Source organism: Heloderma suspectum, chromosome 1 (genome assembly GCF_057233095.1).
Source record: "Heloderma suspectum isolate Gila_16-S chromosome 1, 16-S_ref, whole genome shotgun sequence".
Taxonomy (NCBI): domain Eukaryota; kingdom Metazoa; phylum Chordata; class Lepidosauria; order Squamata; family Helodermatidae; genus Heloderma; species Heloderma suspectum.
The window spans coordinates 437,083,869-437,111,717 of NC_139458.1; the positions used below are offsets into that span (position 1 = coordinate 437,083,869).

At 48.7% G+C, this 27,849-nt stretch overlaps 1 protein-coding gene across 9 annotated transcripts in view; it reads right to left on the bottom strand.

The window, feature by feature from the left end:
- ELP3 (elongator acetyltransferase complex subunit 3) overlaps nt 1-27,849 on the bottom strand; it is a 120,362-nt gene that overhangs the window by 61,817 nt on the left and 30,696 nt on the right. For 8 of the 9 annotated variants that reach the window (XM_084829507.1, XM_084829506.1, XM_084829505.1 and 5 more), the window contains 2 exons: nt 25,719-25,845; nt 5,037-5,230 (listed from right to left, as the gene is read on the bottom strand). In XM_084829507.1, coding sequence (XP_084685633.1) covers nt 5,037-5,230; nt 25,719-25,845 — 321 coding nt within the window. Of the gene's footprint in view, nt 1-1,735; nt 2,344-5,036; nt 5,231-25,718; nt 25,846-27,849 lie in introns of all 9 variants that reach the window. The other variant, XR_014787019.1, reaches the window with a different exon arrangement.

The following is a 27,849-nucleotide window of genomic DNA, read 5'->3' on the forward strand; positions in this document are numbered from 1 at the left end:
TTCTTCACCAGTTGCAGCACAGATGCTGTATTGGCCCCAGGAGCGTAACTAAGTCACCTGTAACATTAGAGGGGCCTAGAGATCCATAATGCTTGCTTAAGTTCATTATTGGTGAAATTCCCTTGCTAGTAGCCTCTGAGCATGTTGAGATGAGTCAAAGGACGATATCAAGATGTACCTGGGAAGCGAAATTTGTTTGTCTTAAAGCTGCAGGTGGCTGTCCTGAGAACCAAACACTTCTAGTCTATGCTGGGAATGAATGTTAGCTGTCATGCTGCCTTGTTGCTAATATGTATGGTATAAAACCCATTGTACCCCATGGCTCTGGGTTCAGAGAAGCTGTCTGAACCACATTGGGTACGCCTGTGTGCTGTAAGTTACTCAATAAAGTACTCCTTCTAAGTAAACCTGGATCTGATTTATCACTATCTTGGCACCTCTAAATTAAGAGTTAGAAGCCTATGGCCAGGGCAATACAGATGAACAAATGGAAATAAAAGGCAGACCCTAGCTACCAGCTTTTCAGCCTTGATCCAGCTGGCCACTCTACTGCTGGGACCTCCCCTTCCTCTGGTGCTGGCCCAAACTCTTCTCTGCTTCAGTGCCAGTGGGTTTGAGGGTGTCCCACCTCTTTCAGTCTGAGAGCTGAATTCCATTTCGAAGACGCTCTCGGGGTGGGGGGCACATTCCAGCAGAGGGCGTGGCTGAAAGAAGAGGGGATGTGGCCAAAGGACTGGCCTATCTTAACTTGAAGCTCTTCGTGTCAGAAACTAAGCCTTAGGGGAGGCCTTTCAGCCTTTTAGAGTAGGGGGAGAATGTACAAAAGCGGAGAAACCACCAAACAAGCCATGCTTGGAGGAAAGGGGCTGGGGGTGGGGGAAGGCAGACTGGGGCCTCACGTTGGCTGGGTTTGCCCCCCTGGCCCGAGGTTCAACACCTCAGTCTTACATCACCATGCCCACTGGAGTTTACTTGTGACAGCCAGTCTTTCTGCAGTGTGTGCATGCAAGTGTCATGAGGGACCAATCCTGGCTCGTTTGTCCCATGGAGCAGGCTTTCTGAACATCTTTGAACTAAGGGTGATCAAAGGACAGGATCCAAAGGGCAGAACACAAAGTTCTACACCTGCCGGGACGCTTTTCGTACAAAAGTAACGTGTTAACCTTCTACAACCTGGTGCCCTCTAGATGTCTAGACTTCCCAGGAGGCCCAGCCAGCATGGCCAGTGGTCAGGAATGCTGGGAATTGTAGTCCAAAACATCTGGAAGGCAGCAGGCTGGGGAAGGCTGGGTTAGATTATGTACACCTCGGCTTTCTTTGTGTTGGAGGATCAGGACTAAGGGGCTTATGCCAAAGGTGGGTTTGGGAGATGGATCTGAAAAGATGAGGGGGAGTGGGAAACGAAGGAGAGGTGCCATAGGGAGGTTCTGGGAAAGAGTCCAAAGGGCAAAAGGGACAGTGAACGAGGAGTTTGCTGTTCCAGGCATAAGGGCCTGTGAGGGAAAGCAAAGGAGAAAGAGCGCAGAAGTCCAGGAAGGGCTGGAATATGAGGTAGGAGGGGTGGCCGGGCCCCTGCGAAGGCTTCTGAGGGAGGCAGAATAACTAATCATCAGAACACGACCCCCCCTCTCCAAATAAAAAAGGCCCAGCGGGGATTTAAATCCCTCACCCCTGCTCTCTTCTGCATCAGCTCCATCGCCCATCCCCTTCCCCCACAAAATGATAATTAGCTTACTTGTTAATTTATTCCACCAATTTCTGAGAGTAAATACAACATCATCTCGCCGACAGCAGTTAAGAGTCAATAAGCGCTTCCTGTTCAGTCTAAAGGAGACACTGGAGGAGAAGGCAATCTCCATCTAGGCTGCCGCTGGAGAGACCTGCTTCTTTCCAATTACCAGAGAGCTCCGGAGGGTCAGGCTGTTGTGCAATTCGCAACGGGGACACCAACGAAACCATTCTGGCACCCTAGCAGGCGGCCTACATAGCAATCTCCAGTGTAGCACGTTTGCCGTCTCCGGAACTGCGGCATGGCGCCCTGGAGCACCCCAGGCACTCGGGAGTGGCCATCTGCTGCGAAACGTATCTGAACCCCTCATGTCTGCGTACGGAGGGCACATGACTCAAGACTCATCAGCATGTACATATATGCAAATCTGGGCAACTGGCAGCAGCGACCTAGATGGAGGCAAATCTTCTCTCCCCAGATCCATCTCGGAAAGGGCAGCATTTAAGATGCCCCTTTCGGATCGTCCAAGGGCACACGCGGCGTAGGACGTCACAAGTCAAGATGCTGAAGTGGCCACGGCTACAGTCCCAGGCATACATGATTCTCCATTAATGCTTGGAATGAATCCAAAGGCAGCATATCAGGGTGAATACAGTTAGATAGTATGTGAGGCTCGGTGGAGGGGATGCCATAAATGAACTCTGTGCCGCCCAACACAAGGTGCATATTTAGCTTGTGCAGGAGGGGTGCAGCACCTCAGGCCGGGGGGGGGGGGCACATCTGACCCACCTGTGGTCCCAATCCAGTCCTCCCATTCTAAAAGGCTGAAATGCACTCCTAAGGCATAGTTCCTGGCAGGAAGAGCTTTAAGCTAAAACCAGCTGGTATTTTTGGCCCCACCCACCACGGGAATGCAGCCCCCAAGAGCTTCTCCAAAATGAGATTGGGCCCTTGGGCTGAAAGGGGTTCAAGACCCTGCTGTAAGGGTAACAGTGGAGGTAGAAAACTGTGGCTCGAGAAGAGTGGCAAAGGAAGTCTTTCTCGACTGCCCCTGCCCAATGTTGCATGGGTTGTTTAGCAATGGCCAAGCTCCAAGGACCACACCTGAAACAAGCGTCCCTGGTAATATGCTAAAAATGATTTACTTTGATTCCAGACATTTGATGGGCCAAGATGAATTATTTGGTAATTGCATTCTTTCTTTTTATTAACTCCTACCCTTGAGCAGGCCAGCTGTTATTAGAAATGTTCTGCACTGACAATTACAAATGGGATATTCTTCCCTCGCTCGGTAAAAGGGTTGGTGATAAATGTGGGGTTTAATATTGTGCAGTGCTATCGGGTGACCACTGATGTCTTGGCTGAAGTAGGATGATGCCTCCCTTCTTTGGCTAATAAAAGTTAATAAAAGCTTGCAAGGTGTGTGGAGTGTGCTGCCATGAGTACCACAGATACCTCTGGGACACTGTCCACAACATGGATGTCAGTCCCCTCTGACTGTATTCTAGAGCAGGGGTGTTGAACCTCTTTCAGTCAGAGGGCCAAATTCAATTCTGGAGAAGCTCTTGGGGGCCACATTCCAGTGGTGGGCAGGGCCAAAGGCAAAATGGGGGCAGGGATAAAATACTAAAAATTCCAGCATATTTTAGCTTACAGCCCTTACTACCAGTAGGGTTGCATGGGGAATTGGTTTCAGCTCGTTTCTGATCAGGATTTACCCAGTTCGCACCTCCTGGACCGAACACAGACTGGGATGCAATCTGCTGCTGAAGTCTGTACATTTCTGAGCTTGCAATGTGATTTGTGGGACCAACAAAAATGTGTTTGGCACCATGCATACATTTTGAAAAATGCACACAAATACACTTTAATCAATGGGAAAAGAGAGCATACGTTTCAAAGAGGTTCACCTGACGCCTACGTTGCGCTCCTTTCGGCACCAGGTGAAAGAGCGTTTTATTTTCCCAGCATTTTAGCATTCTAGTCTTCTGGCTCTGCTGTTTTAAATCTGTATTTTAAATCTCTGCATTGCTGCTAGTTTTTATTCTGGTTGTACTTTTATATTGTAGTTTTAAGCTTTCATATTTTATACCATTTTATGCTGTACCTTGTGGTTTTAACTTTTCTGAACCACCCAGAGAGCTTCAGCTTTTGGACGAAACGGAAATAAATAAATAAATATGCATACAATTGATGTGAACATTTGGAAAAATACGCACAAAAGCACACAAGAATTTTCGAGCAAAAAAAAAAAAATGAAGCTCACAATCTGATACGGACTCGGGTCAGAACCAGCTTTGAGATGGAGTTCGGAGACCTTCTGCAAGTTCGGATTTTGCTGATTTGCACATTGCTAACTCCAGTAACTCAGCCTTACCAGAGGCATTTCAACCTTTCAGAATGGGAAAAACGCATGCAAAAGCTGGGAAAGACCAAATGATTGATGGTGGGGGGGAATGGGGTAGGGCCTTGGGAAGGAGGCATGAGCATCTGCGGTACACCGGAGGGCCAGAATGGGGCTTCTGGCTGGCTGGACTCGGCCCATGGTCCTGAGCTTGTGGATCCCTCTGCAAGAGGCTGAGCACTCCACCGCAGAGGGGCTCAACTGTTCCCCCCTACACCCTCGGAGTAGTAAACACCAAGGCTACCCCTCAGCCTGCTCAGCACCCACTCTCTTTGATGACACTGTGTCTGCGTGCACGCATGTCTGCCTGCCCCCGCATTTCTTATTGCATGGCTTTGCTTGGGTCAGTCGTCAAAAGATGAACTGCTGGAGAACATCGCTTCTTATTACTTCCCAGCTTGGCTCCCCCATTTGGAAGCTCATTTGCAAGTCCTTGCCTGAGACGTAACAGGCCACGATCTGGGGTGACTCACTGAGCGGCAACAGATTCTAGTAGCTGTACACCACTGGGCTATCAAGCGCTAACCACAATTACCATGTGATTAGCCTGGTGCGTGAGCTCACCCTGAATCACATGAAATGGCTTGATGTTCCTGATGAGAACTAGAAGAAGCAGATGACGACACAGCCGAGCAAGGAGAGAGGAACCAGCTACCTCCAAGGAAGGGAGGATCGTTGGGGAACAGAAGCAAAGGAACTTATGCGTTTGCTCTGAGTGGGGTAATATATCCGGAATAAAAAGGTGTGCGCGCATGCGCACACACACACACACACACACACACCCCTTTTGGGGGGAAGGAGGTGCTACATATGCAACTCCATCTGCTCTGACATTTAAGCCTCTGATTTTTGCACTACTGCATTTTGCAAAATGTGGCATGGGCCAACTGTGAACCATTTTACCTCTGCACTCGGTACACTCGGGTCCACGGTGGCACAAGAGCCAGAATCCGTGCCACCAAATCCACCAGGGTGCTTGGAGGGTAGCTCTTGTACCTCTCCGTTTTCCAGAGCTCATACAGGCCAGTGCCACGGATCACGAGTGTTGGGTAGAGCTTCATGCCGTCAGGGCGAAAAGCAGGATTCTCAAAAAACTCCTGTGGAACCAGAAACACAAAACAGAGATGAGAACAAAGGAGAGTGATCCGGTATGGCCCAATAGTTCAGAAAGGCCACTGTGTTTGTTTCTGTGCAGGAACAGCTGTGGCTGAAAGTGGCCATCAGGAGCAGGGAAGCACTTGAAAGAAGGGATGCGTGTGAAATTCATTTCAGTTTGTTTTTAATCAGGATTTACCCAGTTTGTACTTTCCAGACTGAATACAGCCTCAAATGCTGTCTGCAGCTGAAGTCTGTACATTTCTGAACTCGTAAAAAAATGTGTACATCATGCATAGGTTTGAAAAATGTGCATGAAAAATGTATACTTTTGAAAAATGCGCACAAATATGCTTTCATCAATAGAAGAATGCATACATTTTCAGGATGTGTACAATTGTTGCGTACACTTGGAAAAATACATATGAAAATACGCACATTTTCATGCCAATTTTTTTTTTATCATGCATCTAAATGTAATCTGATACGGACTCAAATCAGAACGAACTTCAAGATGGAATTTGGAGAACTTCAGTGAGCTCGAATTTAGCTGATTTGCATGTCCCTACTTGAAAGAGATGATGGCTCCAGGGCAGTATGCCACGAACTGGGAGAGAGCCCATGGCCTGCTCCACCCACCTCCTACTTCCAAAGGCCATGTGCAACCGCAGTTATTACTGCATGCAATCACATATTCAGTGAGCGAGGAAGACAGTAGGTATAGATGCTTAATCCACCAGGAATACAGCACCTTCCTGCTGCTAGGCACTTTCCGGCTCCATAAACCCAGACTGTATGTTGTCCTGGGCAACATGATGATCTTCCGCATCCTGATGCCACAGCCTCACCTTGCTGCCTTGGGAATCCCACTCACAGCCTGCCACTTCGATTAGTGTGCTTTTCTTTCACACCCAACGGAGCCACTTCTTTGCACAGGGAAGGTACTGGAAGGTACTGGCAGCTGTCACGATGGGCCCCAGGTAAAGTGGCTTTAAAAGGGGACTAGACAAATTCATCGAGGAGCAGAGGTCTGCAAGCGGCTGCACCTCCCGACGGCTCTATGAAGTCGCCTATGTTCAGAGGCATTCTGTCTCTAAATACCGCTTGCTGGGGAGCAACAGCAAGAAAGGGACATTGCCTGTGGGAAGCCCACAAGCAGAGCGTCCGGTTGGCGAATACGTGGAACAGGATGCTGGACTAGATGGTTTTTTAGTCCAACCCAGCGGGGCTCTATTTATTTATTTATTTATTTAAAAGATTTATATACCATAATTATCAAAACATAGGGTAGTGTACAAAATTAAAGCAACCATTAAAATAAAACACAAAGATAAAAACAACAAATCTACCAAGCCAGGTATTAAGACCAGCAAATGCTTGGGTAGACAGATAGGTTTTCAACAAGTGCCTAAATACCACTGAGGATGGCACCTGTCACACTACAGGAAGGAGAGAATTCCAAAGGCAGGGGGTCACAACAAAAAGGGCCCTCCCCCAGGTTGCTGTCAGATGTACCTGTGCAGGTGACATGGCAACCAGGAGGTCCTGATTTGCTGATCTCAGTGAACAGGCAGGTTGATATGGGAGAAGGCACTTACATTCTGAATTCTCAGTGTTGACATCACAAGGGAGCAAAATGGTACCCACCCACCCCGCCCACTGGGTCCACCTGGTGGTATCCACATACAGATGTAATGTTTGCACAGGACACTATGCACCTCAAGTCCAGTGCATGCAAGACTTGATCTATACAGCCACTGAACCAACCTAAAGTCTGGGAAACAGCTTCATGTTTTCACCCAAGTATTAGACATCAGATGCATTGGCCCAATACAAATAGTACATTCTTGCATGGACATCTAGCAGGCCTGGATATGTGTGCCTGAGGTGCAGGGCAGGCAAGATCCCACACTTCCTTCCCCCAACTGTGTGAGCTTTTCACCCCTGCAGATGTTCACCCCCATGGGGCCTGACAGAGGAGTTAATATGAGGAAGGACAGACGTACGCTATTGTAGAGTTGGAAAAGTGCAGAAAAGGGCAATTAAAATGATAAAGGGGCTGGAGCAACTCCTCCATGAGGAAAGGTTACAACATCTGGGACTGTTTAGTTAAGAAAAAAGGTGAGTAAGAGGAAACATGAGAGAAGTGTACAAAATGATGCATGGTGTGGAGAATGTGGATAGGGAGACATCTCCCTCCCTCCCTCCCTCCCTCCCTCCCTCATATAATACTAGAACCTGGAGTCATCCCATGAAGCTGATGGGTGGGAGATTCAGGACAGGTGAGAGGAACCACATCTTCACACAGTGCATAGAAAACTATGGAATTCACTCCCACAAGAAGTAGTGACGGCCACCAACTTGGATGGTTTTAAAAAGATATTGGGCAAATTCATGGAGCCATTAATGGCTACTAGTCCTGATGGCTATATGCCACCTCCAGTATGAGGTAGTATACCTCTGTATACCAGGTGCTGGAGAACATAAGTGGGAGCATGCTATTGCACTCATGTCCTGCTTGTGGGCTCCCCCTTAGGGCATCTGATCGGCCACTGTGTGAACAGAATGCTGGACTAGATGGACCTTGGTCTGAACCAGCAGGACTTTTCTTAAGCTCTTAAGTTTCCCTCTTCCCCATTGTTTGTTCATGAGAATGTTGCCAGAATAGAACTCTCATGTCTCCTTCCAATTGGCGAGATAATTAATATTCCCTTTCTATGAACTGAAGCAGAGAATGGACTTCTCCTCTTGTATATAAGCAAGCTCTGCCGTGCACTCTTGCTCTTGAATAACCTTTGCAGGCGCACCTAACGGCTCCTGCCTTTGTTCGCCGCAATGGCAGCCCTTGTATATTAGAGTGTGACTTTTCCCCGCAAACAAAACACAGTCATTAGGCCGCCTGCTGTTCAAAACGCTGCAGGTTCGGCAGAGTTCCAAGGGGCTCACTCAATTTGAATGGGCAGCTGCTGGTCTATGAATTGCAGACACCAACATGTCAATAAAACCCCCAGCAGTGCACGTTTGCAGCATACGAGCCAGACAAGCTAGCCACGACCCATATTTTACAGGGATAATAATTGATTTCGCTAGCAGAAGTCTTTTTTTCTTTTCTTTTTTAAAAGATGATGTTCCCCACTGTTATTACCACTAATGGCATCGACAGGTTCCATTCATTCCCACCCTTGTAAACCCGCTAGCATAAATAATCAGGGCGCGATTGGTACAAATTAGTCATTTCAGTGCCAGAAAACTGCTGGTTTTCCATCAACGTCGAGGGGACGTTTACTCCACTGTGCAGCAGCTGCCATCATTGCAGAAGCAATCAGTTGCCTTACAAACAGGCGATTATCTTTCCTTAGCATAATAAGTATCCGTGGAACTGGGTTACCTTTACCACTGTGCAGCTCAAAAGATACCCGAGAAAGGAGAATGACCTCTTGATAGGCAAGTCAAGAGAAGAAAAATAGGCAAGTGAAGGAAAACAGACATTCCTGAGAAAAGGACAAATTCTGGATGAGTAGCTTCGTTACGGCCCTGCTCTTTCCCCCATCGTTACGTGAGACCAGACGGGCAGGTACTAGAGACAGGACCTTTTTGGTGGCGGCGGCGTGGGGTTTTTTTCCTATGTTGTGGATTGCCCTCCCTATGGAGATCTGACAGGCTCCCTCTCTTTTTGGCTTTAGGAGTCTAGTGAAGACCTTTTTTCATTTCAATAGGCCTTTAACCATTTAACAATCTGGTACCTTGATGGATTTTTATGGACTGCTCCTTTTAAATGGGTATGTTTTTAGTGCTGCTGTTTCGAGTGCTTCATCTATCGTTTTGAATGTTTTTTTGTTTGATTACACTGTAATCCACTTCGGGTGCCTTTAACAAACAAGTGTGATTTAAGTAACAATTCCTACCACTAGCTACTAATAGAAGCAGCCTGTGGCACTTTAAAGACTAATGACTGGTTTGCATGTAATGTGGGTTTTCAATCATGGGTTGTTGTGAATCGTGGATTGTCATTATGTGCGAACCCTGCACTATGGTTTAACTATGTCTTGTTAACAAACTCAGGAACAGAACCCTTACTTTGCTCTTGGGTTGCGAACCTTGGGTTGTTTGTGGTTAACAACCCATAGTTAAACCATAGTGCAGGGATCGCACGTAATGACAATCCACGATTCCATGACAACCCATACTCAAGCCACAGTCGGGGATGTCGTTACTTGAGAACACAGTCAATGGGTGCCTTCAGGACAGACAACTCTGTGCATCCGCCATCCAATCACATCAAGTCTGATGGGCAGGCTGGGCATCAGAGCGACTGGCGCAGCCCAAGAAGGCAGCTATCGCACAGGGGCCCAAGCCCAGCGGCACACTGTGGTGCAGCACCTCCCTCTCCCTTCAGTGGCGCAGGGCTCGTCGGCACAGTGCCACAGACGGAGGAGACACCAAGAGCTAAACCGGGCCCGATATGGGATGGGGCGCCAGGGCCAATCCGTGGGCGGGTCAATTTGGAAACATAATCAGTGGCAAGCCAGGGTCTGAGCCAAGAAATCTCTCTGGAGAAAGGCAACAGAGCCAGCCAGCCAACTGGGATGCTGCTGCCAGGGAACAGGCAGCCTAACAAGCAGAGATGCCTAGGGCGAGACGAGCGCGCGACACCATCAAGGCTGGAGTTATGGGCCAGGCAAAGACCCAGCTTGGCCTGGACATGGAGAGAGCCGGCCGAGGCCAGGAGGAGGCAATGTGGGAGGAGGAGGCACTCCGGGACTCGGGAGGACAGTCCAACTGCCTCTTTCTTTCCACGCCTCTGCAGCTTCAAGCTGCTCAGCACTCGGAGGAACCAGCAGGCAGGGCAGAGGTTCCCTTTTGAGTCCTGGCCAAACCTGGCAGAACAATGGCGGTCAGAGAAGGTGGTCGGAGCTGCAAGGGGAGAATGAGCCCAGTGGGGAGGGGCCACAGCTCGGTGGCTGAGCACCTGTTTCACCTGCAGCACTTAATCCAGGTGAGACAAAGGCAGTGGAGGCTGGTGGCTCTGACGTCAGTGGGCGGTGGATCCGCTCCGGCTTCAATCACAACCAGTCAGAACTCTAAAGGAGCTCTCCAAGGTTGGATGGCTCCTTTAGAGATCTGACTGGCTGTGACTGAAGCCCGGAGCGGATCCACCGCCCGCTGAAGTTGGAGCCACCAGCCTCCACTGGACAAAGGCACTGTGGCTGCAGAGGCCTGCTGATCTGGAGGGAGGGGAGAGGTGGGTGTTGGACAGGCTTACGCTCCCACGGAAGGACCAGATCCACGGCTTGGGGGATTCTCTTGGAGTCAGCATTCTCTACGGAGGTGGCGTCGACCGCCAAGAGTGCTTTTTGCCCACCGGCTCTGACCCTCTCTAGAGAAAGCAGGCCTGGCCACAGCCATTCACACACTGGTTACATTCAGATTTCCCCGGTCAGACCTTATTAGTAGGAGTGGCTTGCTTTTGGAACGAAGCATGCAAGCTCTTGAGTTATATGGGGCACTTCCTCAGGATGTTCAATCCAGATGGAGGAAGAGGTCTGTGTCATCCAGAAGTATTGCACACTATATTTTGAATAGTTGCCACTATTCAAGGGGTTCTTTCACTTCTGCTATGCATTTTGTTACACTGGACCAACATAGCCACCCAGGTTTTTGATCCCATTGACTTGATTCGTCCTTCACTAGACTTCAACCCAGTATGTTTTAGTCACTTCATGCATGAGGGAGAGGACTGGCAGACTTGGGAGGTCATACCAGCCTCTAAGGCCCCTCCAGATGCTTTGGACCACAACTCCCAGAATTTCTGAGAACTGGCACGCAGGCTGGAGCTGCTGGGAGTTACAGTCCGAAACATCTGGAGGGCACCAGGTTGGGGAAGGCTTCTCTGAGGTAATACCTCCCTTCCTCTCATGATATACCAGCACTGCTGGAATATGAACCAAATCATCAGTACAGGACCGTTTGTCTCGTTTCAGTTTTCAGGTTGACAAACATAATTTTGAAGAGCGGCATAAATGTTGCCCGTTTGCATGAATACTCACATTTTAACTTCTTGTTTGGTGCTACTGTGTCTCCTAGCTACTGTGGGGGCACTACGCCCCCTCCCATCCCCAATACTCCTTTCTCCTTCCTGGGTTAGACACATGCGGGTGATCCAAGACAGTCAGGGACCACACAGCGAAAGACATACGCTCACTGCTCTAGGTAGCTAATCAGGGATGGCTAGAAAATGACATCACTGAGAGCAAACTCAGAGAGGACAACAGTGAACAAACATCTCTGCATACATGCTGAAAAATCCCCAATATAAAGGGGGCATTTTTTGGCAGTACAGAAAATGTTCTAGAAAGACACACACACACACACACACACACACACAACTGCTAAGTAGTTTTTGGCTCAGCCCTAATCAGCACAGTATCTACCTAGCAAAGTACTTCCATGAGGCGGTTGTACAAGTTACCCACAACAGGCATAAGATTAATTTTGCGCTCCTAATCCAGGAAGCTGAGAGAGCCAATGATTTCAAACTCTACGAAACAGCCACCCTTATCTGCTCCTGCATTCCTGGCAAGATAATGAATAGTGGCACCAAAGAATAACACTTCAAAGCCACAACTGCTTTCGCTGATTGTCTCCAAACCTGCAGGGCATAAAACAGTTGCTTGGCTGTTTACACACACAAATGTAATAAATTCTGTCACTTTCCCATGGGGCTTTCGCTTTAAAGTCTGCTGGAGGTTAGAAATTGTCTTTTCTCCCCACTTCTCCTAACGCAGTGATCCACCCAAATTGAACGGAGATAACAAAGCAGTTCATTATCCTTTGCACCGATTAGGACTGCATAATATGCAAAAATGCCCCCGGAAGATTAGTCAAGAGGTCTCATGAAAGACGGGAAACAATCTGCTGAACAAACACTTTAATCGTTTTCCTGATGCTTATGCATAACGCAGAGTATATCTTCATGAAATGCTTCCAGGTTTCAGGTACAAAATAAGCCATGCGCCACCAAGAACCACTCTCGCCACAGGAAGGAAAGACCCGGAGATTTTTAGAAGCAAACACCGCACACTTGTGCTACTAGCTAGCACAGGAATGGGCAACAGGCAGCCTGTAGGCCGTGCCCAGCGTGGACCCTGTGGACCTCCACCATGCCACCAAAATTTGTCTCAGCGGCAAACCCCCATCATTTTACCACGCCATAGCAGTTTACCACCGAATTTCAGCTGTACATCACCAATTTTTTCCCAGCACCCTGCAGAGTTTGGCCCACATGGGCGGTGGAAATGGTGCCCGGAACTCCTGCAGTTGCCCATCCCTAGCATAGCAAAGCCAAAACAGAAAAGGAGGGAAAGAGAGGGAGAGAACTCATAGGGGAGTATCCAACATTAGTCCTACATAGAGCAGGCCCATTAAAATGAGTGAGACTTAACTCCCATTCATGTCAATGGATCTACTTTACATAGGACTATTACTGGATACTACCCATAGAACATGCAGCCAGATGACTTCAGGAGTTCATCCTTCCCCAACACTCCCCCCCTAAGCCCTGAATAGCCTACTTGAGCCTCTCCCCATAAAAGCCCACCTGGCCATTAAGACCACAGAAGAGACCCTGTTCCATCACATCCACTCCTTGAGAAAAGGTCCTCAGCTAGAGCTGGGAACAGAGCTCTCTCCATTAAAGTCCTAGCATTCTGGAATTTTCTGCCCAGTGATGCCTGAAGATGCCAAAACTGTGCTGGGGTTATTATTTAAAAAAATTGGGAGGGTCAAGTTACACAAAAGGATGCTTTCGATCAATGGGACAAATTTATTCAATATTAGAGACAACAGAATATGTATTGGAATATAAGGGGAAGAAGTCTTTGACATTGTTTAACAGTCGTAATTGATTATAAGTTTGACTGGAAAAAGAGAAGTATTAGAATTGAGAAAGCATGGTTATTAATTGACTGTATTAAGACTTCCCCACTTTTGAAGTGGTATTTGCTCTTTTGTGTTAAATGATATTATCCACAGAACATATACTTTTAAATATGCTGGAGTGCAGGACAAAACTAAGAGCATCACATTAGAGCAGTCCTGCCAGATCAGACGAAAGGGCTGTCAAGTTCAGCAGCATGGCCCGAGGGGTGCTTCCCGCCCCCTCGCAGCAATGGGTATTAACACTATTCATAAGCATATTGCCCACAGATAAAGAGGTTCCACCCAGCCTTCGTGACTGGCAGCACTGATCGACCAATCCTCCTCCCTGGTCTCCCTTTAAAGCCACACAAGATGGCGGAAACGACCATGTCTTGCTCAATGAACCCCTAAAGTCAATTATGCATCACGGGAAGCCTTCCTTTAGGGGGAAAACATTTTTATTTTGTAAAACTGATTAGTTATTTGTTTAAATAGTTAAAGCGGCTTTACTGGGGATTTTCTTTTTTTGCGGGTGGGGGGCATCTTTATTGAACACCCATTTGAGTTTCTGTAATGTCTCCACCCATGTTGGTTGCAAATTTCTGGTCTTAACTGTGTTTTAGTATTTAAATTGTAGGAGGGAGCAATCTTATGGCCCTTAGACAGAGTCCTGGGGGGGGGATATTTTGGATTCCTAGATCTGAGGTTGGAGACAGCGCACTGAGCTCGGACCCAGGAAACCAAGCTCCCCACCCCCTCCCTGTTGCAGCCAGTGTGGAGAGAACCGTACCTGCTGCCTCTCCAGCTCACAAAAGCAACCTCCTCAGAGAGGAGGGAAAGGGGGCATGCCACTGGGCGGAGAGGGGAGGGGAGAGGGCAGGCCAGCTGATGATGTATCCACAGGCCTCCCCAGCCTCCTTGCCTCCCGCTCCAACGTGCCCCAGCTAGATGGGCACAAAAGCCTGTCTAGCCAAAATACACTTTGCATTGGATGGCCGTGAGCCTCTGGGTTTGGAGGCTTACACTACAGCCCACCACCCAGAGAGTATTTGACCTTAGTGATTTTTACTGTTATTGTAAACTGCCTTGGGGGACCTTGTTAAGTCCAAAAGGTGGTCTAGAAATGCTCTAATAAATAAATAAATAAATACAGCAATGTATAAAAGATTGGATGAGGAGGTGCAGGGAATGCTGATCAAATTTGCAGATGACACAAAATTGGGCGGGACAGCTAATACTTTCGAAGACAGAAACAAAATTCAAAGTGATCTTGATAGGCTGGAGCACTGGGCAGAAAATAACAGAATGACATTTAATGGGGATAAATGTCAGGTTCTGCACCTAGGAAAAAGAAACCAAATGCACAGTTACAAGATGGGGGATATGTGGCTCAACAACACTACAAGCAAGAAGGATCTTGGAATTGCTGTAGACCACTAGCTGAAGATGAGCCAACAATGGGATGTGGCTGCAAAAAAGGCAAATACTCTTTTGGGCTGCATTAATAGAAGCATAGCTTCCAAATCCTGGGAAGTACTAGTTCCCCTCTAGTCAGCACTGGTTAGGCCTCCTCTGGAGTACTGTGTCCAGTTCTGGGCATCGTACTCTAAGAAGGATGCAGACTAGCTGGAGAGGGTTCAGAGGAGGGCAACGAAGATGATCAGGGGACGGGAAACAAAGCCCTATGAGGAGGGACTGAAAGAACTGGACATGTTTAGCCTTGAGAAGAGAAGTCTGAGGGGAGATAGGATAGCACTCTTCAAGTGCTTGAAAGATTTTCACGGAGAGGAAGGCCAGGATCTCTTCTCGATCGTCCCAGAGTGCAGGACATGGAAGAATGGGCTCAAGTCACAGGACGCCATATTCTGGCTGAACATCAGGAAAAACGTCCTGACTGTTAGAGCAATACGACAATGGAACCCATTCCCTAGGGAGGCGGTGGGCTCTCCCACACTGGAAGCATTCAAGATGAGGCTGGACAGCCACCTGTCAGGGATGCTCTGACTTGGATTCCTGCATTGAGCAGGGGGTTGGACACGACGGTCTTGTAGGCCCCTTCCAACCCTACTATTCTATGATCATCAAACAACACACTTCTAAAGCGAACATATAGATATGATCTACCATCTGAAGACGGGGGCGTTCAAGAGTTATATGCCACCCCTAGGTAACTTAATTTGGCTTCTAGCAACCCTTTACCTAGTGCACCACCTAAAATTAAATCCCCATCTATTTAATATGAAGATTGCCATGTTTTTCTTTAATTCTGCTCTCTGCCTCAGAAGGAGCTGGTTTTTGGAGGGGAAGCTGTAGAACTTGCTGCAGCAAAAGCAACGAGGAATCCTGTGGCACCTTGAAGACAAACTTACTTGTTATGGCAGAAGCCTTCATAGACGATAGCCCGCTGCATCAGACGCATGAAGGGTTAGCCTCAGTTGGCAGGTCTCCCTCCTCCTCCTCCTCTCCCTCCCCCCCACTGACATCAGAGCCACCAGGTTCCAGTGCAGAAAAGTCTGGGCAATAAGACTGATGCCAGAAGAAACGTCTGGGCCAGGAATGTTGAGCCTCAGCCCTCGGGGACCCGCCCCTTTCCCCTGGCCTCACCCCCTTCCCTTGATCGCTTGGTGATTTCCTGGTTGTTCCACAGATTTTTCCCCATCCTAAAAGTTTGAAATGTCTCTCAATAAGAACTTTAAGCTACGATATGCTGGCATTTTGGCCCCGCCTAGCACTAGAATGCGGCCCCTGAGAGCTTCTCTGAAAGAGAATTCAGCCTTCAGGCTGAAAGAGGTTGAACATCTCTGGTCTGGGCAATAAGAGAAGCAGGAAGCACCACCTTCCCGCTTCCGTGTCACACCGAGATCCCACTAAACACACCGAGTGCTGGGCTTGGATCACCATTACCTTGGAATGTGGCAGTTTGCACACAGGTTATGAGTGGAAGCCCCAATCTAATTAACACAGTTGATTTTCCCTACTGCAATTACTTAAGACATTTGAAATGTCAGGGATGTTACAGCAATAATTAACCCACAGGTAGAGTGGAAGTGACATCTGCAAAGGTTTATCACTCAGCCCTCTAAATTGCCCCATGCATTTTCCATTCATGATTCATAAGCAGTCCTTGGGATGGGAGGTGGGGAGTTTCACTATATACGAGCTGCAAGAAAAATTAAGGTGCAAGACAAAATTACAGGCTGCTCATCATAGAATCATAGAATAGTAGGGTTGGAAGGGGCCTACAAGACCATCAAGTCCAGCCCCCTGCACAGTGCAGGAATCCAAGTCAAACCATCCCTGTCCAGCCTTGTCTTGAATGTCTCCAGTATGGGAGAGCCCACCACCTCCCTAGGTCATTGGTTCCATTGTTGTATTGCTCTAACAGTCAGAAAGTTGTTCCTGAAGTTCAGCCGGGATCTGGCTTCCTGTCACTGGAGCCCATTCTTCCGTGTCCTGCACTCTGGGACGATCGAGAAGAGATCCTGGCCTTCCAGCACCAGAGGCAGCATGCCTTTATACACCAGTGGCTGGGGAACGTGGGTGGGAGGGTGCTGTTCCACTCGTGTCCTGCTTGTGGGTTTCCCATGGGCAGCTGGCTGGCCACTGTGTGAATAGCATGCTGGACTAGAGGGACCCTCGGTATGATCCAGCAGGGCTCTGCTTCTGTTCTTCTGTAACGAGGGTCTCCCAAGTCTCAGTCCAACATTTTAAACACTATACTATACTGGCTCTCGTTACTGTCGGTAAGGGCTTTAAAATAAATTAAGCTGCCGTTTGGGCTACTTAGCCCTGCCCCCTTTGCCTTTGGCCCGGTCCACCACCGGAATGAGGCCCCTGAGATGTTCTATGAAATGGAATCTGCCCTCAGGCTGAAAGAGGTTCGTCACCCCCGCCGCAGCCCAAGTGGGCACATTCTGTCTGATGTCACTGGGAGCCAAAAAGCAAAGAGCTCAGAGCAGGAAGGGGAAGATGAGCCAACTGCTCCAACCTTGTAAATGTGTCATTTGGATGGGAAAGATAAATATCTGAATAAATGCAAGTCATAATGGGCTTCCCAGAATTTTGACAGCAGCCAGCAAAATGACAGTCCAAGCTACTGACACATCCATACTGCTCTGCACACACCCTGTGACCATACGTCCCAAATCGAAAACAAGACACAAGCTCCAAGACAGAGGAAAACAGAGCCCAAAAATATTGAGTGGCTTTCTACCAAGATTCTTATCAATCGAAAGGAGGGGGGGGAGGGAGGGGGGAGGGGGGGAGGAGCAGCCATTAAGTTGTCCGTAGTTCAACTGACAGCAATTTGTTTGCAATTTAAAGCGATTATTTCAGGCGTTTTAGGAGTGCTGAACAGAGCTGTAGAAAGCATTTTTGAAGGCCTGATCACCAAATACCGCCTGCCCTGTCTTTGCTAATGTGCCCACATGGGAGCGTTTGGCACAGAGTTGCTGTGGCCTACCATAAATGGCACTTTTTCGAGTGATGGGGTACTTGGCACCTGTTTAAGAAGTCTGGAGAGAGTTGCCTTGCTCCTGCAAGGATGGAGTAAACACCTTTCCTCCCACCCTCTCGTTTCGGTTTGGGGTTGTTGTTTTTTAACACTTCTAGAAACCTGTAGCCTAAGGAATGAGAAAGGCAAGAAATTCAGGCACATCTTTAAGCCAAAATGCCTCATGGAGCAGATTACAAACAATCAGTTAAACAGGATGGTTCTGGCCCACAGGATTACAATCTAAAAAGACACAACAAACAAGGAAAAAGGGAGAGGGAAGGAAGAGGAAAAAATCAAGTAGCCTTTCAGCAAGACTGAAAGAATGGCCCCGCTTCCCCTCTCAACTCCCTCTGCTACAGCCTGCTGGAATGGCCACTGGCATTTTCTCTGCAGCCATGTGCCACCTCTCAGAACAGTTTCTTCTGTCCCCTTTGTGGCAGCCATCCACTCCCCAAACCCTCTTGGCTCCCTTCCTGCCTCTGCCCCGCTCAGTCTCCAGGGCCCCAGACCCACTCTGCGCCTGGCCCATCAACTCCCCCGTTCCAGCCTCATAGATTTATAACAAAGGTGAGTCAAGGCAGACATGGCAGAGGTGTTATGAATGGGGTGCAGAAAGTGGACAGGGAGACATTTTTTCTCCCTCTCTCATAATGCTAGAACCCAAGGGGGTCATCCCAGGAAGCTGAACTGCGGGAGATTCAGGACAGGTAAAAGGAAGGCTTCACACAGCACAGAGTTAAACTATGGAATTACTACCACAAGATGTAGTGACGACTACTAACTTGGATGGCTTGTAAAGGGGATTAGACAAATTCCTGGGGGATAAAGCTATCCATGGCTACCAGCCCTGACGGCTACATGCCACCTCCAGTATGCTTATGTACATCAGTTGCTGGGGAACATGAGTGGGAGGCTGCTGCTGCCCTCATGTCTGGCTTGTGGGCTTCCCAGTGGGGCATCTGGTTGGCCACTGTGTGAACAGGATGCTGGACCAGAGAGGCCTTTGGTCTGGTCCAGCACAGCTCTTATGCTTGATGCAGGCATGCCACCAAAATTGCAGCCCTATACGGAGTCATTTCCCACACGCACAAAGGTGGAGGCACTTATTTTTGTTGTGAAGTCATTACACAGGCACACTTCTCTGTTCTTGCTTGACATCGCTGGTTGCTGTGAGGAAGGGGCAGGAAAACTATGAACTGGGGAAACTGCACCTAAACTGCACAAAGGGGACAAAAAGGGCAGGGAGGACTCAACCCGGGGCTGCTCTGGTCGGCGGGCATTGCCTACTAAGTGCAACATCTAGCGCAGCTCTTCAGTCGTGAGATAAAGTGACTGCGAGGCAAGGATTCGAATGCACGTTTGTGCACCAACGGTACAATGAAAGCTGCCACACAGGAGCCCCACATAATTCACATCACCGTGCCAGAACGTCTGCGAAATTTATGCTGACAGGCCCAAGCGCGGGAAGCAAAACCCGCCAGCCTCCAAGCGCCTCAAATCCAGCAGGGGAGTTCATAAAATGATCAGATTAATAGCTAGCATAAATCAACTGCTCGGTAGAATTAATGAGGTTTTAAACAGAGCCAGCACCTCAAGACTACATTAGGCCATAAAAGGCACACTTGTGTGTTGTTGTCACAGTGCAAGAAAAATGAGGCGACCTGGGGGGGAAATGGGGATGGGGGTGGGGAGGAGGAACCATGAATCACAGCACACACGTGCTGTCAGAATAGAATTGAGATAAGTGCTCAAACCAGGAAATACACACATGGTACTCCTGGTTCCTGCTACTTTCTGGAATACCAAGCAGAAATTGTCCTTTTGCTTCTGCTCAGCCTCATTCTAATAGTCCCAAAATACAACAACCCGAGGCAGTGGAGGCGGGTGGCTCCGACATCAGCAGGGTGGTAAATCCGCTCCGGGTTTCAGTCAGAACCAGTCGGAACGCTAAAGGACCTATCCAAGGTGCAGAGCTGTCCTTGGAGAGCTCCTTTAGAGCTCTGGCTGGTTGTGACTGAAACCCAGGGTAGATTCACCACCCCACAGACATTGGAGCCACCCGCCTCCACTGACGCTCGGGTCAGCTTCACACATTACACAGCAACAAATCTGGGATTGATTGCACGTGTCCACTCTAACAGCAGCAACAGCCCTGTTCTCTGACATGCTCACCGAACAGGTGTTTCCAAAATACAAGCTTGCCACATTCAGTTTCTATATTTTTAGGTGCACACTTACAAAGTGGCAATGAAAAGAAGCCCATATACCAAACCTAGTGTTGAGACCAACCTTGGGAACCAATAAAAACTGGACGAAAAAAACTGAATTTAGCCAGACTTGAAATCTGAAAACTTTCTTGCCACTCGAATGTTGCAGAAAAGTGCAACACGAATTATCAAGACAAGTGCAAAGAAGTCTGGGGCGGTTTAGCTTGGAAAAAAGGCGAGTGAGGGGAGACATGACAGAGATGCGCAAAATGATGCAGGGTACAGAGAACGTGGATTAGGAGCCCTTTTTTCCTCCTATCTCGTAATACTAGAACCCAATAGGATCATCCCATGAAGCTGACTCTCTTCGCACGATGGCTCCAATTATTTTATTAATTGGCCATCGCAACACTTTCCAGTGTGTAAAGTGCTGTGTCGGATGGAATCAATTTGAGAGTGGAGCTGTAGCATACCTTTATGATTTACTAGTGTGATGCTGCCTTCCTAGGGAAATCCATGTAGGCTCATCCCCATTATCATTCTGGAGGCTGGTGAAAAACTTCTTTGTTTCCGAGAGCCCCCAGAAATAATGGGCAGCCAATAGTTGGTTTCTTATGGTCTCCTGTATGTTTTGGTACCAATGCTGCTATTGCTTTTGGCTTATTTTGGTATGTTTGTTGTTATTTTATATTTGTAAACCACTATAGTATAAACATGAATAGCATGATCACCTGGATGCAACTTCTTACTCGCCATAGGTGACCAGTTGCCTATCAACTACATAGTTGATAATATTGACCTTGTATGCTAAAAAGCAGCTGGCAGACAACTGATCTTCAACACAGAAGTTCTGTAAACATCTTGAAAGCCGATTCAAGTATGTCAGCTTGAAGAGCAGCTGGTCCAACAGATGCTATGGCTTGCTTATTCTGCGTTTCTCGGTTGGTGGGACCAAGATGAGCTTGTGGCTCTGACATCACGAGCACATTTGCAGAGCACAATCCCACCCTCCTCGGTTCCTCCTTGGAATTTTGGATATTTGCTCTAATCACTTGGGCCCCAAGGGGACACAAAAATAACATATTCGTAGATAGCATTTTTGTTATAGTGAGCTTCCGCTTAAAAAAGAAGAAAAGAAAGAATCATCATTTTAAGTTAATTCTGAATTCAAAACAAACATGTGAAAGCAAAGTCTTAGCAGCCTACATTAATTGCCTGTTAAAACAAAATCAATGACCCTCTACGTGCAACGCAAGATGAAGGAGACCTAGGAAATTACCGGCCACATAAACTGATGGGAAAGCATCCTTAAGGCTAGAATCGTTCATGATGTACAAGAACAAGAACTGAAGAAGGAAAATAGCTTCTGCTGAAGCCGGGGTGGGCAATCTGTGGCCCTCCAGACATTTGAGCCTACAACTCCCATTATCCCACACCACTGGCTAGGGCTGATGGGAACTGTAGGCCAAAAAAGCTGGAGGGCCACAAGTTGCCCACCCAGGGGCTGAAGGGAGTCGTGCTTCATCAAACTTTTAGCCTCCTCTGAGGGTACTGAACGTGTAGATGGAAATGATCTAGTAGACAGACTTTAGATACCTGGACTTGCAGAAATACTCTGAAGTCCCTCGCCAAATACTCATGGGATAAAAGGGTGGGTTGCCTTATGAAGCAGTTACTGGTGAAAAAGCAAACAGTAAAGGAAACGATTTTGAGAAGCATTCAGCATTAAGTGCTTGGGACCACCTCTCTTCTCCTCTCCTGAGACTGTGCTAAATAAAAAACAGTCACGTATTAACCTTACCACTGCAGTGTACCTGTGTGCCCCTCCAAAAGGGGGGGGATCCCCAGAGGCTGGTGGTTAGCAGCCTGAAAACCCGAGGTTGAGAAAATAAGCCAAACCTCAAGAGCCCCCCCACCCCCGGAGGATGCTCACTTCGAGAGAAATAACATAGGAAGTGACAGAAAAGAAGGGTGTTTGCTCTGCTAAGAGCTGCTGAGAAGGCGCAGCTTCCCCGATGTCGCATTCTTTGAGCGGCACATAAAGTGAGGAAATCACTGACACAGCTATTGATCTCCTTGACAATTCTAGAGAGAGAGATTATCGAGGTGGCCCTATCTTTAGATTCTCGTTATCTCCGAGAGATATGATAAAGTAAATGAAGCCTTACACCAGTCAGGGAGCATTCAAGCAACCTGTTCTATTATTAGAAGATTGACGATCTGTCTAAATCACGACCAGGCACGATCTCAGCAGCAGCAGAAGCTCTCCGCCTGGTTCCTGCTCAAGTCCCGGCAGCCTGCGATGCAGGGGTCCCTTTGGCTGTTGTCCCGGTCGCAGAGAGGCACCTGAACGCGAGACCCACAGCCATCTCCTGATCGATTGTCCATCAGCACAGAGCAGTCCGAAGTACGGTGCTGAAGATCAAGTTGCGCTATCACGGCTAGCTGCCCTTGGGAGACCTCGCCTCCGCACAGAGGCTCAAGCGCTTATAATGGCTGCCTAACCCAGCGGTCGGCACTGCTAAAGAATTAGGAGTAGAGAATTCCTTACATTATTCCAGTAGTTCAGCCTTCCCAGCTGGGGACCCTCCAGATGGGCGGGACTGCAACTCCCATCACCCCGATCAGCATGCCAGCTGGGAGTGATGGGAGTTGTAGTCCCACCCATCTGGAGACTGCCCAGTCGGAGAAGAAAGTCGTTCAGCGGTGTTGTGTGTGGCGGCTTTCCTTTTGCTCGTCTCGAGCCTTCTGCCTAGCAACTCCTGTTAGCATTATGGAAGAAACACATGTGACATAGGAAGCCTCTTCCTTGCATCCCCACCACCGTCGCCCTTTCTCTAGGGCGGACCCTGCTTCGGCTCCAATTCTTGCTGGACACTGACGTCCGCACAACGTATTTGACCAGTTTCACCAGCTCTGGGAAGGCTCCTTGCTGATCTTACCATCCTGACTAAGCCACGGGATGCACCCCTGGCCCTGCAGTGGTGACGACCGCTTAGCCAAGCTCCTGGTGAAAAAGTCTGACAATTGCGCAAATCGTACAGAAAGGATCAAGGCTTTCTTTGGTTGTCCCTGCCTGCCTTCAGTCTTCAATCTGAACGGTGTCCCCCCGACCCACCCACCCCCACCCCCGCAAATGCAAGGCAGATTGTGCCATGGGTGCTAAGAAGATGCCAAGGAAGCAATGGTGATCCATGCTTTGAATTACCTACTGCGCTGTGCTCTGTGTGGCGCTACCCACGAGAAGTGTTCAAAAGCTACAGCTAGCACAAAATGCAACCAGCCAGACTGCTGTGCGGTGTGCCCTTTAGAAACCATACATCAGCCTCCCCCAATCTGGTACCTTCCAGGTGTGCTGAAGTACAACTCCCATCCTCCCCAGCCAGCATGGGAATTATGGGAGTTGCAGTCCAACACCTCTGGAGAGCACCAAGTTGGGAAGTCTGTCATACGTCACCAGTCTTGACCTAACACCACGGGCTTCCAATTGGCTTCTGAGTCCAATTCGAAGTACTGGTTTTGAGCTATCCCACCCTAATTGGCTTGGGTCCAGAATATCCAGAGGGCCACTTCCTCTTCCTCCTCCCACATGAGCCTGCGCATAATCTGAGATCTTCACTGGAGGCCCTGCTGCGTGTCCCGCCACCAAGAAAGGACAGGGCTTTTTCCTGTAGCAGCATCTCAGCGGTGGAACTCCTCTCCAGAGAGGTCAGGCTGGCTCCATCCCTTTTAAAATTTAGACACAGTCAGTAAAAATAGTATTGTTTCACCAAGCTTTTGGCTTTTAAAATTGCATCTGGTCTGTTTTTAAAGAATGTTCTGCTTTTGTTTGCTTGCTTTGTTTTGCTTTTACATTGTGATTTTACTTCAGTCAGTTGCTCGATTTTATTGCATATAACCATCTTACAATTTTATTCATTCATTCATTCATTCATTCATTCATTCATTCATTCAAAACATTTCTTGGCTGCCTTTCAGGGCAGAAGCCCTCCCAAGGCAGTTTATACCAATAAGATACATAAAAACTGTTAAAATATCAAAAGCAATAAAAACATAGAAACAATACAAACAGTAAATGCCAACAATAAAACCAGCAACAATGATAATGGCAGTAACAGCAACAATAGCCATCATTTCAAGAGAAGGCCACAGTAAAACAATATGTTTTCAAGGCCTTCTTAAAAGCCTGCAATGACATGGCGGACGTCCAATGGCCACTTGTTCCAATGGTGTGAGGCCACTGCAGAGAAGGCCCTCTCATGTGTGATCACCCACCTGGCTGCTCTCATGGGTGGGCAAATGAGAAGGGCCTCTCTTTCTGATCTCAAAGTGTGGGCAGGCTGATATGGGTGAAGACGGTCCTTCAAGTAACTCGGTACCAAACCATTTAAGGCTTTAAAGATCAAAACCAGCACTTTAAATTGGGCTCGGAGACACACTGGTAACCACTGCAGCTGGCACAGTATAGGCATTATGTGATCAAATCATCTCACCCCCACCAATACTTGGGTGGCCGCATTCTGCACAAGCTGGAGTTTCCAAACCGTCTTCAAAGGCAGCCCCACATATAGCGCATTACAGTAGTCCAGCCTGGATATAACTAGTGCGTAGATAACTGAGGCAAGGGCCGTCCTCCCCAGATAGGGCCGCAGCTGGTGCACCAGCCTAAGCTGGTAAAAAGCACTCTTGGACACCGCCGCCACCTGGGCTTCCCCAGTTAGCTCAGAGTCCAGGAGAACTCCCAGGCTGCGCACTTGGTCTTTCAGGGGGAGTGCAACCCCATCTAAGACCAGTTGTAAACCTCCATCCAAAGTAGTTGGTTTCCCAGCCCACAGTACCCCCGTCTTGTTTGGATTATGTTTCAGTTTGTTCACCCTCATCCATCCCAAAACAGCTTCCAGACACTGGTTCAAGAGTTCCACAGCCTCCCTGGGATGTGCAGATGGAAATGAGAGGTAGAGCTGAGTGTTATCTGCATACTAATGATATTTCAGCCCAAGCCTCCTAATGACTTCCCCCAGCGATTTCATGTAGCTGTTAAAAAGCATGGGGGAAAAGATAGAGCCTTGCAGCACCCCACAGGCCATGGGGTGAAACGGACGTCCCCCAGCACCACCTTCTGAGAGCGTTCCTCCAGAAAGGACCGGAACCACTTCAAAACCACGCCTCCCAAGCCCAATCCAGATAAACGATCCAGAAGGATACCATGGTTGATGGTATCGAAAGCTGCTGAGAGGTCCAGAAGAACCAACAAGGTTGCACTCCCCACATCCATTCCTTGGCGTAAGTTATTTTATCAGAGAAGAGACAGTCACACACAAAAAGTCTGAACAAACCAATCAAATCTCTTCATCATGTGCTCAGCTTACAGCAACAAACTTTAGGACCTTTGATCTGATCTTTCCAGCAGCCACAGCAAATAAGGTTACTTGATTGGTTACATAAAGATCCGTATCTGCAGGTAGTTCACAAACTTGCACAGCAAAAGGTCTATCAGACATTCCTCCCAACAAAGATGAAAGATGTTTTTTTTTCCCCTTGGGAGTGGCATACAATTCAGAGAAAAATATATAATGAATTATTCTCTATTCGTGGGGCCCCGCATACAAAAATATGTTGAAATATGGGAGCATTTGCTGCAAGAAAAAACGTTATCATGCTGAATCCCTTCCTAAAACTAGCTTGTTCAAGTTGGATTATCCTATTAGCCCCATCCCCATCTAATAAGCTGTTCAGTAAGGTTTTATTGTGCATAATTTTGAGGGCCCCGGTGGGCAGAAAAGCAACCCATTGATACTGTAAATAAATAATACTAAATAAAAGAGCCAAAGAGGACCAAACAGAAGCAAGCATATCCGAGGCCGTCCTTACCACAAACTGGTCAATGTCTCGCTCCAGTCCCATGTTGGGCAGATCTGGCATCATGTGTGCCACCACCTTGAAGCCAGCATCTTTGGCTAGGTGGAACGATTCACACACTGCCTTCACCGTGTGTCCCCTGGGGAAAATAAATGTGGCTTAGAAACTTGCACAGCTGCACCTGAATTAAGATTAAGGGTGCAATCCTATGCCTGTTTGGGCAGACAAAAGTCCTACAACCTGGATGCTGGGGGTTGTAGGACTTTTGTCTACCCAAACAGGCATAGGATTGTGTCCTAAAATGCCTCACTTCTCAGAAGAAAGCAGCCTGGAGGATGCCATGTACAAGGACTGCCTGATACTGAAGTCAGACCAATGGGCAGCCAGCCCAGTACTGCACAACCGACAGAGCATCTGCATTGCACACAGTAGGTCCCAGGTCCGATCCCTGCTATTTCCAGTTCAAAGCAGCTCCGGTAGCAGCGTTGGGGACATACCTTAGAGCAGAGCATAGGCAGAAAGTAGATCTCCAGATGTTTGGGACTTCAACTCCCAGCATTCCTGACCACTGGCCGAGCTGGCAGGGGCTTCTGGGAGTTGAAGCCCCAAACATCTGGCGGTCGACCTTCTGCCCATCCCAGCCTTGCTTCTTGAAGCACAGTGGTGGTGCAGGGAAGAAGAAGTTGACACCTGGCTGCCAGAATTCTGCGTACGGAAGCCCTGGCTTTTGCTCAAGGGTAGAGCCCATGCTTGGCATGCAGATGGCCCCGGGTTCAATCCCTGGCAGCGTCTCCAGTTCGGAAATTCAAGTAGCAGGGGATGAGAAAGACAACTGGGCCCAAGACCCTCGAGGCCTGCTGCCTGTCGGAGCAGGAAGGAAAGCGCCTCGCTCCACTGGCAGCAGAACTCCCTCCCTGCTTGCAACCATCCCTGACATCAGGACTGCACAACCGGCGGGCCTTAACTGCAGGCCCCTCACACACACACACACACACACACACACACACACACACCACCGATCATACAGATTGCTCTTTTCCTGCCTCTGCTCGCCCCTCTTCTCTGTGCACACAGACAGGCAACCTAGGCAATGGAGGAAGAGAGCTGGTCTCTTCCTCTGCTGCCCGATCGTGCTCCCAGTGGACTATATGGAATTTTGGCTGACCCAGGAGAGCAGTTCAAACAGAGACAAGCACAAGGCTTTCTGCAATAGTTGGGCAACGGGAAGGGGAAGAACGCCATCAAAGAACGGGTTTTTTTCCCATTAGCCCTCTGGCACAGCCCCCTAGACCAGAGCTGTTGAACCTCTTCCGGCCCATGGGTCAAATTCCCTTTCAGAGACACCCTCAGGGGGCCGCATTCCAGGCACAAGGGGCAGCGTCACAATGCCAGTGCATTTTAGCTTGAAGCTCTCACTGCCAGTACATAAGCCTCTTAGGAGAGGCATTTCAGCCCTTCAGAACAGGGAAGAAATTTCGCAGAAGCCGGGAAACCATCAAACGACTGGGGGGGGGGGGAGCAGGAGCCAGGTGGTGACATGGGGAAGAGGGCGTGGCATTCTGGGCAACCTGAGAGGCAGACTAGGACCCCACGTGGGCCAGACTTGGCCCCCAGGACTGAGGTTCGATACTCCTGCCCCAGATTCAATACCCTACGGAGACTAAGTATGAGTCACTGAGATTGCATATTCTTTCCCTGCCTGCTGCCTCCTCCATCTGGCTTTGCTGTGAAAGCAGCACAGCCCTTTCTCTCTTGTGTGGTTTCCTAAACTGCAAGCCTCTTAGGGCAGGGACCTGTCCTCCCATCCTTTTGCTATATAAGCAGCACCAGGGCTGGCCCTCCCATGAAGAGGGCGAGGTGTCCGCGTCAGGTGCTCGAGTGGGAGCAGTGGCGAATTGTCACAGTGAGGGAGTGGCCAGTAGGGCTCTCTGGAGCAGCCGCCTGTCCTCTGTTTCCCTTGTCGCCCCCGGCTACCTTCACCACTGCCACATTGGTTCTATGGCAGCAAAGGTAAGGGGAGGGGGGTGCATGTCAGGGGAAGGGGAAAGGGAAGGGGGGTGCGATGCAGTGGTGGTACGTGTTGTCTCCCACCTGAGGAGGCAAGAGTGCTTGTGCCGGGCTGAGTAGCAAGACCGACAACCAA